The 15,056-nt window shown below is 44.8% G+C and overlaps 1 protein-coding gene across 1 annotated transcript in view; it reads left to right on the forward strand.

Moving 5' to 3' along the window:
• The window catches only part of LOC139473959 (alpha-2-macroglobulin-like protein 1), a 54,128-nt gene that overhangs the window by 9,939 nt on the left and 29,133 nt on the right, over positions 1-15,056 (forward strand). The window contains exons 8-18 of the mRNA XM_071256814.1: positions 119-230; positions 1,134-1,248; positions 1,961-2,076; positions 4,261-4,425; positions 6,148-6,327; positions 6,418-6,529; positions 9,492-9,661; positions 12,130-12,279; positions 12,470-12,593; positions 12,685-12,764; positions 14,232-14,394. Coding sequence (XP_071112915.1) covers positions 119-230; positions 1,134-1,248; positions 1,961-2,076; positions 4,261-4,425; positions 6,148-6,327; positions 6,418-6,529; positions 9,492-9,661; positions 12,130-12,279; positions 12,470-12,593; positions 12,685-12,764; positions 14,232-14,394 — 1,487 coding nt within the window. The remainder of the gene's footprint in view (positions 1-118; positions 231-1,133; positions 1,249-1,960; positions 2,077-4,260; positions 4,426-6,147; positions 6,328-6,417; positions 6,530-9,491; positions 9,662-12,129; positions 12,280-12,469; positions 12,594-12,684; positions 12,765-14,231; positions 14,395-15,056) is intronic.

Genomic DNA, 15,056 nt, shown 5'->3' on the forward strand with positions numbered 1-15,056 from the left:
TAACGGCCAGAGAGTGTTAGCTATATAATACTGTGGTATAACGGCTAGAGGGTGTTAGATATATAGTACTGTCAACGTCGTGTATACCAGTTTGTATCGATATACCTACTGCTTTCAGGTATACATACGGCCAACCCGTGAAGGGCAAGGTCATGGTGGAAACGTGCGTCACGGATTCCTATCAGACGTACAGCACGAGCACGAGACCATGTGCCGTCATACATGGGGAGGTGAGCATCTCAGGCGTGTCATGCTTAATCCCTATAGTCATGTACACCACTGTGCGTGGTCAGCTATAGGAACGACAAGTCATGTACACCACTGTGGGTGGTCAGATATAGGTACGACTAGTCATGTAAACCACTGTGGGTGGTCAGATATTGGAACGACTAGTCATGTACACTGTTCATGGGCAGATATAGGAACAACTAGTCAGGTGCACAACTGTGCATGGTCAGATATAGGAACGACTTGTCATGTGCACCACTGTAGGTGGTCAAATATAGGAACGACTAGTCATGTACACCACTGTGGGTGGTCAGATATAGGAATGACTAGTCATGTACACCACTGTGCGTGGTCAGATATAGGAACGACTTGTCATGTGCACCACTGTGGGTGGTCAGATATAGGAACGACTAGTCATGTACACCACTGTGGGTGGTCAGATATAGGTACGACTAGTCATGTACACCACTGTGGGTGGTCAGATATAGGAACGACTAGTCATGTACACCACTGTGGGTGGTCAGATATAGGAACGACTAGTCATGTACACCACTGTGGGTGGTCAGATATAGGAACGACTAGTCATGTACACCACTGTGGGTGGTCAGATATGGGTACGACTAGTCATGTACACCACTGTGGGTGGTCAGATATTGGAACGACTAGTCATGTACACCACTGTGGGTGGTCAGATATTGGAACGACTAGTCATGTACACCACTGTGGGTGGTCAGATATTGGAACGCCTTGAGCGAGATCATAGTACAAATGATAGAAGTTAACTTTTGTGTTAAACCCAAGTGAACGCTATTCGTCAAATCATATTGAACCACCATCATCCCCAATATTGATGTATGGTAAAGTCGGATCAACATTACTGTATTATTTGAATAAATTATTTTCAGATGACTGGTTGCTTTACCTATTCATTTGATGCCGCCTTTTTGAGACCACAATACCAGAGGCGCTACAACTCACTCAAAATCAGCACATTCGCCGCTGTATTAGAAGAAGCAACTGGTACGTTTCTCCGTTATCACGCGCCGAAGAGTTCACAAGAGCCACACAAAATTATGTTTGTTTTCTTCTTTGACAAACGATAGTTCTCCGCCTGAGTAAACTATGAAACATCTAATGAATTCAAATTCAGCATTGACAAAAAGTTCACTCCATGTATAGTAAAGCGCAGAATGAGCACCCAGTCCAATCTTTGTAGGAGCCGACAAGAAAATTGTCTGGTGGTAGCAATGCGTGACCAGCTGTGTGGATCCATGCTCATGATCTCAGTCACTGGGTTATCTCATCCACCGTCATGAGTGAGTGAGTGAGTGAGTATGGTTTTACGCCGCCTTTAGCAATGTTCCAGCAATATCACGGCGGGGGACACCAGAAATGGGCTTCACACATTGTACCCATGTCGGGAATCGAACCCGATGACGATCGAACGCTTTAACCACTAGGCTACCCGACCACCAGGCTACCCGACCACCAGGCTACCCGACCGCCAGGCTACCCGACCACCAGGCTACCCGACCACCAGGCTACCCGACCGCCCCGACGTTTCTGCTTGAGACATAACGCATCATTCACTCAATAATATTAAGAATATTAAAAAATAGGGTATTGATGTGTGCTTTATTGTTTTGTATGTGCGTTACTGATCTGCCATGTGGTATTTAGTAATACATTTTCTGACATCAGTGTAACCGGTCTCTGTGTTTGTGTCCACCAGGCCTGATGGTCAACCAGACAAAAGAAGGTCCAACCATTACTACCTTCTCCATACACGCTGACGTCGGTTCCCACACAAGGAAGTACTTCAAGCCACAGCTGCCATTTGAATACAGGGTAAAAAACACATCTGTGCATGATCGACATACCACCATTATATCGTCCACGAATGAAAGTTATATTATGTCGTGTCCCCTACAGTCAAACCCTGTCAGTCCGGACGTCAAAACGTCCGGAATAGAAAGGATGATGCCCCACTTGAAAAGTCAAATTTGAAATATAAGCGACAAAACGCTTTCAATATTCATAAGTAATCCAAAAGCAGAGTCTATTAAGGAAAACTTTTCAGTCTTGGCTTCTGACTACAACTTACTACTAAAATGATCGCGTGCATAAATATGGCGAAAATGATTGACAAAGGTTTTCGAACATGAAGAGAAAAAGTAATTAAGAGCAAGTTATGATTTTTTCCCCCTTAGTCTTTACCTATCAGCTTATACTTAAGAGGGGCGGTCGGGTAGCCTAGTGGTTAAAACGTTCGCTCGTCACGCCGAAGACCGGGTTCGATTCCCGACATAGGTACTATGTGTGATGCCCATTTCTGGTGTCCCCCACCGTGATATTGCTGGAATATTGCTAAAATCGGCGTAAAACCATACTCACTCCACTCCACTTATGCTTAAGACCGAGACCTTGCTAAAAAATGACACAAAATGCTAAAAATTAATATTAGAATAACGTTCCTAAAAACCTCTCCAATCAGCATTATAATGTTTTATCAATAACTTATATTTACTTATTCTTTCGTTTTGTTGTAAATCCCAAACATAATGCGTTGAAATGAACAAAGTGAAGTTCTTCTTGACATTAAACTGTTCAAATCCCGTGGGTCAAGAGGGTTGGTTGGTTGGTTGGTTGGTTGTTTAACGCCACACTCAGCAATATTCCAGCTATATGACGGCGGTCTGTAAATAATCGAGTCTGGACCAGACAATCCAGTGATTGATATCATGAGCATCAATCCACACAATTTGGATCGATGACATGCACCATCCAAGTCAGCGAGCCTGACCACCCGATGGGTTAGTCGCATCTTACGACAAGTATAGTCGCCTTTTACGGCAAGCATGGGGTGCTGAAGACCTATTCTTACCCGGAACTTCACGGGTCGGGGCACTTATCACACCTTAAGAAATCACGAGTACTTAGCAATTTCTAGTTAATAATATGAACGTTTCAATCAAATAGTTGTCTGTATACGGATGTTTCGTATTCACAGGGTCCGTTCTATCGAGGTTTCGGCGATTAAGTCGTTTCTTTAAAACACAATATTATCATCTTATTGCCAGTCTATTCAAAACATGGCCATCACATTGGCAAAATGTTATCACATAAATCCGCCACATACAACAGAGAAGAGGTTACTTGCAGTGCGTAAGCATACAAGCTTCTGTAGAATATATACCATGTGTATGTTTTCAGCAACCATTGTAGGTTATTCACCTGATGAAGGGGTAGCATATAGACTTTAAACCTATACAGAATACAATCAGAATCTTGTGTCTCTACGGTTTTCATGCTCTTCCACTGATCATGAATAAGAGTGGTGTGATAGCCTAGTGGTTAAAGTGTTCGCCCGTCACACCGAAAACCCGGGTTCGATTCCCCACATGGGTACAATATGTAAAGCCCATTTCTGGTGTCCTCTACTGTAACGTGGATTAGTGCTAAAAGCAGCGAAAAACCCATCTCACTCACTCCATTGAAAATATAGCAATTTGTTGCAGAAGATTTTATTTTACCCTGGATCAAATTTGAATTAAACATTACTTCATAAATCCGGGGGGCACGGGTGGCCCAGTCGTCTAGGCGCCGCGATTCGCTGTGCAGATTTGCGTCCCTTGGGCACGCCAGAAATCTATGATTGTGGGTTCGAATCCCGTTCGCCCCAATTATGTTTCTAGGTTTGTCAGCACCATACCCGTGCTCGTGGGTTTCACCGAAGTGGTAAACGTCTGAGACCTGCATCACTTCGGGATTTCCTCCCACATTAGGCTGACACGCCGCGATATAACTGTAATACTGTTAAAAGCGGCGTTAAACCCAACTCACCCACTCACTTACTCATAAATCCGCCTGTCGTCTTTTGATTTACTAATGCCGCATTCAGCATGTCCATACAACCTTCAGTGTATCCAGCACCCCGCGTGTATACTTACAGCACAAAAACCGGATTATGTGTGGCTTCACCCCCAAATGCAGTGGTGACGTCGTCTAACAATGTTGATATTGCCGTTCCAGGCTCTCGTCACCAACGCCCAGGACGGTATCCCGGCGGCTGGTCACATCATGACACTGACCTGTGCAGAGATTGGGTTTGATAAGAAGATCCTCACTGACAAAAAAGGCTTTGCTACTTATTTCTTCCCTCGAGTTGGCACAGAGAAACCGAAGATAAAATTTGTGGTTTGTATAACGTTGTATGTATTGTTCCACAAAGCGGCATCAGGGCTACAATTAAGGGTGTGTTAAAGAATAGAAGTTGAGATATACTCGATGTCTTCTCTGTAGTCGTAGACGATGTCGTCCTTGTAACACTACACGATGTCTTCTCTGAAGCCGTAGGGGATGTCGTCCCTGTAACACTACACGATGTCTTCTCTATAGCCGTAGAGGATGTCGTCCCTGTTACTATACACGATGTCTTCTCTGTAGCCGTAGACGATGTCGTCCTTGTAACATTACACGATGTCTTCTCTGAAGCCGTAGGGGATGTCGTCCCTGTTACTATACACGATGTCTTCTCTGTAGCCGTAGACGATGTCGTCCCTGGAACTATACCCGATGTCTTCTCTGTAGCCGTAGACGATGTCGTCCCTGGAACTATACCCGGTGTCTTCTCTGTAGCCGTAGACGATGTCGTCCCTGTAACTATACCCGATGTCTTCCCTGTAGCCGTAGACGATGTCGTCCCTGTAACTATACCCGATGTCTTCCCTGTAGCTGTAGACGATGTCGTCCCTGTAACTATACCCGATGTCTTCTCTGTAGCTGTAGACGATGTCGTCCCTGTAACTATACCCGATGTCTTCTCTGTAGCCGTAGACGATGTCGTCCCTTTAACTATACCCGATGTCGTCCCTGTAACTATACCCGATGTCTTCTCTGTAGCCGTAGACGATGTCGTCCCTGTAACTAAACACCATTTCTTCTCTGAAGCTGTAGACGATGTCGTCCCTGTAACAATACTCGATGTCTTCTCTGTAGCCGTAGACGATGTCGTCCATGTAACACTACACGATGTCTTCTCTGTAGCCGTAGACGATGTCGTCCCTGGAACTATACCCGATGTCTTTCCTGGAGCCGTAACGATGTCGTCCCTGTAACAATACTCGATGTCTTCTCTGTAGCCGTAGACGATGTCGTCCCTGTAACTATACCCGATGTCTTCTCTGTAGCCGTAGACGATGTCGTCCCTTTAACTATACCCGATGTCGTCCCTGTAACTATACCCGATGTCTTCTCTGTAGCCGTAGACGATGTCGTCCCTGTAACTAAACACCATTTCTTCTCTGAAGCTGTAGACGATGTCGTCCCTGTAACAATACTCGATGTCTTCTCTGTAGCCGTAGACGATGTCGTCCATGTAACACTACCCGATGTCTTCTCTGTAGCCGTAGACGATGTCGTCCCTGGAACTATACCCGATGTCTTTCCTGGAGCCGTAACGATGTCGTCCCTGTAACAATACTCGATGTCTTCTCTGTAGCCGTAGACGATGTCGTCCCTGTAACACTACACGATGTGTTCTCTGTAGCCGTAGACGATGTAGTCCCTGTTAATAAACACGATGCCTTCTCTGTAGTTGTGGACGATGTCATCCATAAATGCTATTCCGCATCTTACAAACGCTACCTGAACAATAGAGTGACATCCCACACATACCCGCTTAGTCAAATAAGACAATACATGTCAAACATGAATGCATCCATGATGTTATAGACTTGTACGCCAGGGGTTTCAGATTAGGATACAACCCTGCTGTTTTATGAATAAAGGGAACGTAGGTGTTAAATTTGAAACCCCGTATTGACGCTTTCTGTTCCAAATCAGGTTTCTAATTAGTCGTACACATTCAGACGTTGGTGTTTGAATCAAACTTATGTCACCAACCCTTTCCACTTTCAGCTAACAGACGCGGACGCTACACCGCGGGGCTCTTTCTCTTTCGAGGCAACGCAATGGTTCTCTCCAAGTGATAGTTACATCGAAATTCAACCTATCAGCAAGCTTATCTCTCCAGGTCTTCAACCAATCGTATTATATCTTACGAATCCACCGAAAAAAGCTTTCCGGGTGGTTACCCAGGTAACTATAGTTCATTTATTTAGAGAAAATAATTTAAGAGACTGTTTTGTTAGCTGAGGATGTAATCTCTCATCTCCCTCTTCATTCCAGGTAATGAGTAGAGGGCGTATAATGCATCACAGCCACAACAAGTACACAGTGAGGAAGCAGTCGGATGGTACCTACCGGAGTCGCCAACCTTGGTGCCGGAACCTGAAATATTGTAAGAGACTTAAGTATGTTTAATATAGTGCACAAAACAACAAAGTATTCATCTGGAAAAAAGGGGCGGTCGGGTAGCCTAGTGGTTAAAGCGTTGGCTCGTCACGCCGAAGACCCGGGTTCGATTCCCGACATGGGTACAATGTGTGAAACCCATTTCTGGTGTCCCCCGCCGTGATATTGCTGGAATATTGGTAAAAGCGGCGTAAAACCATACTCACTCTACCACTCTCTCTCATCTGGAAAAATGGTAAGCGCTCGCTGAGAAAATGAATTATACCGTTCATGTTACCATCAAGTGTAATGGTGAGGTGGTGTGGAATGGGGTTTAACGTCGCGTCCAAGATTATTGCACTTATATAGCGAGGTGCATGCACGTGTCTGTGGCTGTGATGCCGATTCTGATGCTTGTACTAGTCCGGACTGATGCCGATTAATAGTGCTAGCACACTGATATACCATGCTGCAGTTTAACATGAATACCCCTCTCAGACAAATTATACCGACTCTGAGCCGACCAGTCCTTATTTTAGCCCCTTAATGCCGAGCGCCAGACAGGATAACAACAAGCGTCTTTTAGTATGACGCGATCGGGGATCAAAGTCCGGACCTTCCGCTCTCCGGGCGGACGTTCTACCACTGGACCACGGAGGCGGTCTCAAGTGTAATGGCAATGATGATTCTGACAAGTATGGTGTTTGAGGGGTCCATTCATATAAATTCATAGGCTGGTTTCTATTGCATGGATAATTTATATTTTCATGTTTGAGCATGCCACTTAAGCCTTCTCCAAAATGCAATATGTTCAGGCATCAATTTTCGGTATTTAAATCGGCTGTCGTTCAATGTTTAATCATTCCCTATAAATATGGCACGAAGGAGGAAATTAGAGGCGCTCTGATGGCAAATAATCGGAATTCATTCCACGTAGTTGACCCTCAAAGCTACCAGGCGTCTTAATGGCTTGGCTTACACAGTGATCGCCGATTGGTGAGGAAAACAATGTCAAACCAATGGTGTGAAGGATCTTCCATGGTCAGGAATTCGGTCCACCAGAACCTTAAGGAACCGCTAGACAGCAACGGAATGGCGTCCAGGAAAGCCATAAAAAAACCCTCCTGGCAGATGACCACCAGAAGTTCCGTTTGGTATGGTGTTTAGTTCGACGGGCTTTGAGTCCGAGAACCAGGCGGAAAATCCATTGGTCTGACGAAAGCAGCTTAATGTGAAGGATGGACGGCTGAGGGCTTGGAGGCACAGGCATACTGCATTGTCACTGAGGAGCTGGACCTGTTTACCATGAAAGGCAACCTCACACGTAATCCTGGAACCGGATGACAACGCCAGTTTCCGTGGTTCCCAGCCTGTGGCGGCTCTGTCTTGGTCCGTCAGAAGTCCAGATCTGAATCTGCTGTGGCACATTTGGGACATCTTAGATGTCGTATACCGGCACTGGGGCCTCCTGTAGAGAATATACATGAATTGGAAGCATCTTTGCTCCAGATGCTCCAGATGCCTCTCGTCTGGAGAGAAATCGTCGTGTGAACTCTGCAGCTCCATACTTAAAAGGGATAATGCCTATTTGGGTGAAGTGAGTGAGTGAGTGAGTGAGTGAGTATGGTTTTACGCCGCGTTTAGCAATATTCCAGCAATATCACGGCGAAGGACACCAGAAATGGGCTTCACACATCGCACCCATGTGGGGAATCGAACCCGGAATAGTCACTGTAAACATTCTGGGGTCCCTAACTATGTTCCAGGTGTCTATTTGGGACTATCCAAGGTATCCTAGTTACCCGTAGTTCGAGACAAGCGGGTGTCGATGGAAGGCCCTATGTATTTTGTCATGATCATGCATGTAAAGCGTCTAAAGTTACATTTCGATTTGAGTGAGTTAGTCTTTCAGAGGTTATACTTTACAAATATGCACCGTGGTTATTGAAATATATTATTCAGTATTTTCTTGTTGAAATGAATATTCCAAAGTTATCAATAAATGATTTGATTCATAAATGCTTTTTCACACCGTGGGTGATGTGGTGAATGTATATTTATACATCGAACATAACTGGCGTATGTAATGGGGGTTGATTGGATGTGTTTGATAGGATTTTGAGTCTGAACGCGGCCAAATGACAAAGCATCGAAATGATGAGCAGGCGTTAAACACTTTGTGTGTGTATCCATGCCCTCGAAAACCACAGGTTGCCTAAGCTGTGAGGCCTCAATTGAAATGTCACGTCTAACGAATGATCAGAGGAACCAAGATATAGACATGCTGAATGGTGGAATCAGTCATCAAAGAGTTGCTCCACACTGTAATATTCAGAACAGATAGAGTCACCTCTGTAAAAGCTTCATGAGTCGACAACTCATCAGTGACAGAACCGTGCGACGTCGTCTTGCTGCACTGGGGTTTACGGTGTCGTCGACCTCTCCGTGGAATGACCTTGAGACATTAACACCGACCTGCACGACATCGAACGACAGTAGCGGATGAAACTCTGGGTTGGAGACGTCTTATTGTCCCATGAATCAAGGCTCAACGACCTGTCATGAGAGTACGAGACCCAATGCTGGACGACACAATGAAAAACCATTTGACCGTCTTGCAATTGCCTTCCCAAACACCACATATGATTCCAATGGAGCATTTGTGTCGCCCTTTTCGATGTGAAATGAACCCTCTAATCTATGGTGTAGAGCTTGCTGAAGCTTTGCGGTTCCATTGGACAGCAGCGCCACACGCTCTGGTCCATCGTCTCTGTTTATTCACGCCCTGCAGACTTCAAACTCCATCGCTGCCCAAGACTGTCACTGGGCCTGTGATTGTACAGACCCCGCGTTGTTTGACGTTTTTCACATGATATAAAATGAATGCCATTTTTCGTATTTGATGTGCGTTATTATTGCCTCACAGTACACGTGACGCGCCATGGATTGGAACTGAATTTTGTTCACAGGTTCTTCTGCCAAGCGGTTTGCACCTGATGTCCCTAACATCAACGTCTACGTGAACGTGTCCTGCGCCATGGCCCCGGAAGCAACTCTATTGGTTTATCGCATCAGATCTGATGGAGAAGTTATAGCAGACATTGAGTCGTTTAAGGTGGAACAGTGCTTCAGGAACCCGGTAAGAGTGCACAAGGGCCCCGTTCTGTAAAGTGATCTTTGCGTTAAGGATGTGGTACACGTCTATGTTAAACTATGGGAGTTACGATCGTCTTAGCGCTGAGATCGCTTTGTTGGACGGGACCCAGGGGTCTCTTTCCTTAGTCTCTCTTTATATTAGGCTTGTGTGATAGTAACTGTTGTCCTGTGAGGGAGTGAGTCAGTGAGTCAGTGAGTCAGTCAGAGGGTGAGTACTGCGCCACATTCAGCGACATTTCAGCTATATCGTGGCGACCTGTAATTCATGTGCCAGGCAGACCATAGACTCAAAACAAAGGCAGCGAGCGACCCAGCGACAGCAATCAGGCAGGCCACAGATTCTGACCATCCGGTGCCCGTTGTCAACGTCTGTTATGAAAGGAATGAGGTACTGAGGGCTTGTTCCGACCCGGAATCCCCATACGGCTTCTGTAACACTAGCCTACCATACGGCTTCTGTAACACTAGCCTACCATACGTCTTCTGTAACATATGCCTACCATACGTCTTCTGTAACATATGCCTACCATACGTCTTCTGTAACATATGCCTACCATACGGCTTCTGTAACACTAGCCTACCATACGGCTTCTGTAACACTAGCCTACCATACGGCTTCTGTAACACTAGCCTACCATACGGCTTCTGTAACATATGCCTACCATACGTCTTCTGTAACATATGCCTACTATACGGCTTCTGTAACATATGCCTACCATACGGCTTCTGTAACATATGCCTACCATACGGCTTCTGTAACATATGCCTACCATACGTCTTCTGTAATATAGGCCTACCATACGGCTTCTGTAACATATGCCTACCATACGGCTTCTGTAACATATGCCTACCATACGGCTTCTGTAACACTAGCCTACCATACGGCTTCCGTAACACTAGCCTACCATACGGCTTCCGTAACACTAGCCTACCATACGGCTTCTGTAACATATGCCTACCATACGGCTTCTGTAACATATGCCTACCATACGGCTTCTGTAACATATGCCTACCATACGGCTTCTGTAACATATGCCTACCATACGTCTTCTGTAACATATGCCTACCATACGGCTTCTGTAACACTAGCCTACCATACGGCTTCTGTAACACTAGCCTACTATACGGCTTCTGTAACATATGCCTACCATACGTCTTCTGTAACATATGCCTACCATACGGCTTCTGTAACATATGCCTACCATACGGCTTCTGTAACATATGCCTACCATACGTCTTCTGTAATATAGGCCTACCATACGGCTTCTGTAACATATGCCTACCATACGGCTTCTGTAACATATGCCTACCATACGGCTTCTGTAACATATGTCTACCATACGGCTTCCGTAACACTAGCCTACCATACGGCTTCCGTAACACTAGCCTACCATACGGCTTCTGTAACATATGCCTACCATACGGCTTCTGTAACATATGCCTACCATATGCCTACCATACGGCTTCTGTAAAATATGCCTACCATACGGCTTCTGTAACACTAGCCTACCATACGGCTTCTGTAACACTAGCCTACCATACGGCTTCTGTAACATATGCCTACCATACGTCTTCTGTAACATATGCCTACCATACGGCTTCTGTAACATATGCCTACCATACGGCTTCTGTAACATATGCCTACCATACGTCTTCTGTAACATATGCCTACCATACGTCTTCTGTAACATATGCCTACCATACGGCTTCTGTAACACTAGCCTACCATACGTCTTCTGTAATATAGGCCTACCATACGGCTTCTGTAACATATGCCTACCATACGGCTTCTGTAACATATGCCTACCATATGGCTTCTGTAACATATGCCTACCATACGGCTTCTGTAACACTAGCCTACCATACGGCTTCTGTAACACTAGCCTACCATACGGCTTCTGTAACATATGCCTACCATACGTCTTCTGTAACATATGCCTACCATATGTCTTCTGTAACATATGCCTACCATACGGCTTCTGTAACATATGCCTACCATACGGCTTCTGTAACATATGCCTACCATACGGCTTCTGTAACATATGCCTACCATACGGCTTCTGTAACATATGCCTACCATACGGCTTCTGTAACATTTGCCTACCATACGGCTTCTGTAACATATGCCTACCATACGGCTTCTGTAACATATGCCTACCATATGGCTTCTGTAACATATGCCTACCATAGACTTTGTGCCGAGATCACTTTAAGGAATCATGTCCTGTATTCCATCATACCAGAATCTACATTGATAAGTGAGGGTTGGAGATGGCTGCTTGAATGAGATTTCAGAAGATCAGTGAGATATGGGACTGAAATATCGATATAAAATCGATAAAAGGGACCATGTAAACCTTCCTTACCTACCTAACATACATTGAGGCCGAGGGGATCTGGAGCTGTTTTCTGGAGACAGAGTTTTCAGTGTTGTGATGCCCATGTTTGTAGGTGAAGATGGCGTTCACGCCGTCCAAGGAGTACCCCGGCTACCCGACCCAGCTGTCACTGACTGCGGCCCCGGGGTCTCTCTGTATGGTGGGGGTCGTGGATAAGAGCGTCTACGTACTCGGAGGGAAGAACCAGATCACGCCTCAACAGGTATTCATTTCTTGGAACGCACAACTGTGTGACAGTTTTGAAAGACATGGATCCATATATTGGTTTTTTTTATGTCATGTCTCGTAGTTAGGTACATGGGCTTATGTCAGAAACAGTTGATCTCTAAAGGTAAGGGACCTTACTTTTTTGGGGAAATTGCAGTGTATGATATTCGGTTATATTCTGACAGTTGTTCTCTCCACTGGATCGCTACAACGCTGTCAAGGACGCACCGTCGGAGAGCCCCTCGTCCCTGTACGCGTATTGTCAAGCGTGGTTTCAGAAGCACGGAGTCTACAATTCTGATGAACTCAGTAAGATAAAAATTTGTTTTCATTTCACTTAGGGATGGACGTTCGTATAGGTTTCATTGTTTATATGAAATAAAACGCCCTTTCCTTTCAGAATTCCAAGACAGACACTACGATGTAAGAACCAGGTTTACGTACATGTCCCATTACGTCGACTCCAGCGTGGCGTTCACGGTACGTGGCTTTTGCTTTGGACTTAACACAACCTATGGTTTATTAGTATCTATTACAGTTAAATTCCGTTGATCCTGAAATCAGCCTTCGAAATTCATACTAGTCCGCTAGCCCGAGACAACTAAATTGTGCTGAAGACAAGTGAAAACCGCATTACGGGTGTCCTCATGGACTAGTAACATTTAAAGGCTTTAATTCTGAATGAGTACTCAATACTTCTATGGAAAGGAATAAAACTGAGGAAAAATGTAAACATAGGAAACAATTTTTATTGTTGTCTCGTTCAAGCCGGACTAGCTTCAAAATCGGTGGACTAGCAAAATATGGTTTCCACTATTCTCCGGACTAGTTTAAAAAACGAATTTTTAAGGCTGAAAAAAACCCTCACTTTGTGGTTGAATAGTGCTTGGGAACGTCTATACAAATAATAGTTTCACACATGGTACCGATCCTTCCTACCTGACTGTGCCTCTAGGAACATTATCCTTTAGATGAACGGGTTTCACTGTATAGCCTATGCATAATAACTCCGAACTACATATTCTTATGTATCCCTGTAACCAGCCTGTGTGTCAGGATCACGAGACGCATAAAATCAAATCTTATTATCTCAATTCCGTTATGGTAAAGCTGTGGCTGCTTCGTTGATTACACAGTCCGGAATTTCTTTTGTAACTCGGCGCCCTGTAATAAATGTTAATGGTCCAGAAAAACCAGTGATTGATAGTATGAGCAACTACCCATGCGGTGCCGAATTGGTTCAGGTTACTTACCATAACAAAATACTCTGTATAATTGAATATGAGTTTCGACGTAAACCGCATTTAAATCTCCCGGAACTAGCTTTGTTATTGCTTTAGAAAACCCAGAACTGCCAGAGAAACCCAGAGCAGGCCTGAGAACGTTCCAGAATATTCATTTTCTGCAGTCACTTGCTATCCCTTCTCCACTTTAGGGACCGCCTCCGTGGTCTAGTGGCAGAGCGTCCGCCCGGAGAGCGGAAGGTCCGGGGTTCGATCCCCGGCCGCGTCATACCAAAAAGACGTTAAAAGATGGTACTTGCTGTTACCATGTCTGGCGCTCGACATTAAAGGGCTAAAACAAGGACTGGTCGGCTCGGAGTCAGAAAACTGTGTCCAAGTGGGGTATTCATGTTAAACTGCAGCATGGTATCTCAGTGTGCTAGCACTATAAATCGGCACCAGTCCGGACCAGTGCAAGCAGCCACACACACACACGTGCATGCACGTCGCTATATAAGTGCAATAATCTTGGACGCGACGTTAAACCCAATTTCACCTCACCTCACCTCACTTCTCCTCTTTAGTCCCCGTATAGCCAGACATGACATGAACTTCCCCCTGGTTGAATGTATGCAAACCATTGTCAACATTTCGAGCGTGGACACTTGTTCTTTTATTACTTAACATTATTTGTGTGACGGTGTACTGGCTTGTTTTTCCACAGCTGTCGTCACTTAAAGTCATTGGTCCATTGGAACTTCGAACCAGACCTTGTAAAAAACGGTACAGTTACGACTTTTACCGTCGTTATGGCAGATCTCTCGGTTCCGCCATCGAGGACTGGCAATCTGACCAGTCGGAAAGTTCTGGGCAAGCTGCGGAAACAGGTGACAGTGATTACCGCACTAGCCGCTGTGCGTGCATGTGCAATTTCTTGAAAGTGACTTGTTACTTCATTAGTTGTCAAAATGGTTCGGAGTGTAAAGTCTTTGAAGTTCGTTTCGAAACCTTTTATGAATTTTGAACATTTAAAAAAGGCTCTTGTGCGGATTAACTTAAGTAAGGGTGCTTCTATCTGCTTCTGTGTAAATGTACGTCTGTTCTACTTGTAAATGTGCTTCTATCGTATGTGTAAATGTACGTCTATGTTCTACTCTGTGAAGGTGCTTCTAACTGCTTCTGTGTAAATGTACGCCTATGTTCTATTATGTAGAGGTGCTTCTATCTGCTTCTGAGTAAATGTACGTCAGTGTTAACGTTCTACTCTGTAATTGTGCTTCTATCTGCTTCTGTGTAAATGTACGTCTATGTTCTACTCTGTGAGGGTGCTTGCATCTGATTCTGCGTAAATGTACGTCTATGTTCTATTATGTAGAGGTGCCTCTATTTGCTTCTGTGTAAATGTACGTCTATGTTCTACTCTGTGAAGGTGCTTGTATCTGATTCTGTGTAAATGTACGTCTATGTTCTATTATGTAGAGGTGCTTCTATCTGCTTCTGAGTAAATGTACCTCTATGTTCTACTCTGTGAAGGTGCTTGTATCTGCTT

Source organism: Haliotis cracherodii, unplaced genomic scaffold (genome assembly GCF_022045235.1).
Source record: "Haliotis cracherodii isolate W230 unplaced genomic scaffold, xgHalCrac1.p SCAF_1, whole genome shotgun sequence".
NCBI lineage: Eukaryota > Metazoa > Mollusca > Gastropoda > Lepetellida > Haliotidae > Haliotis > Haliotis cracherodii.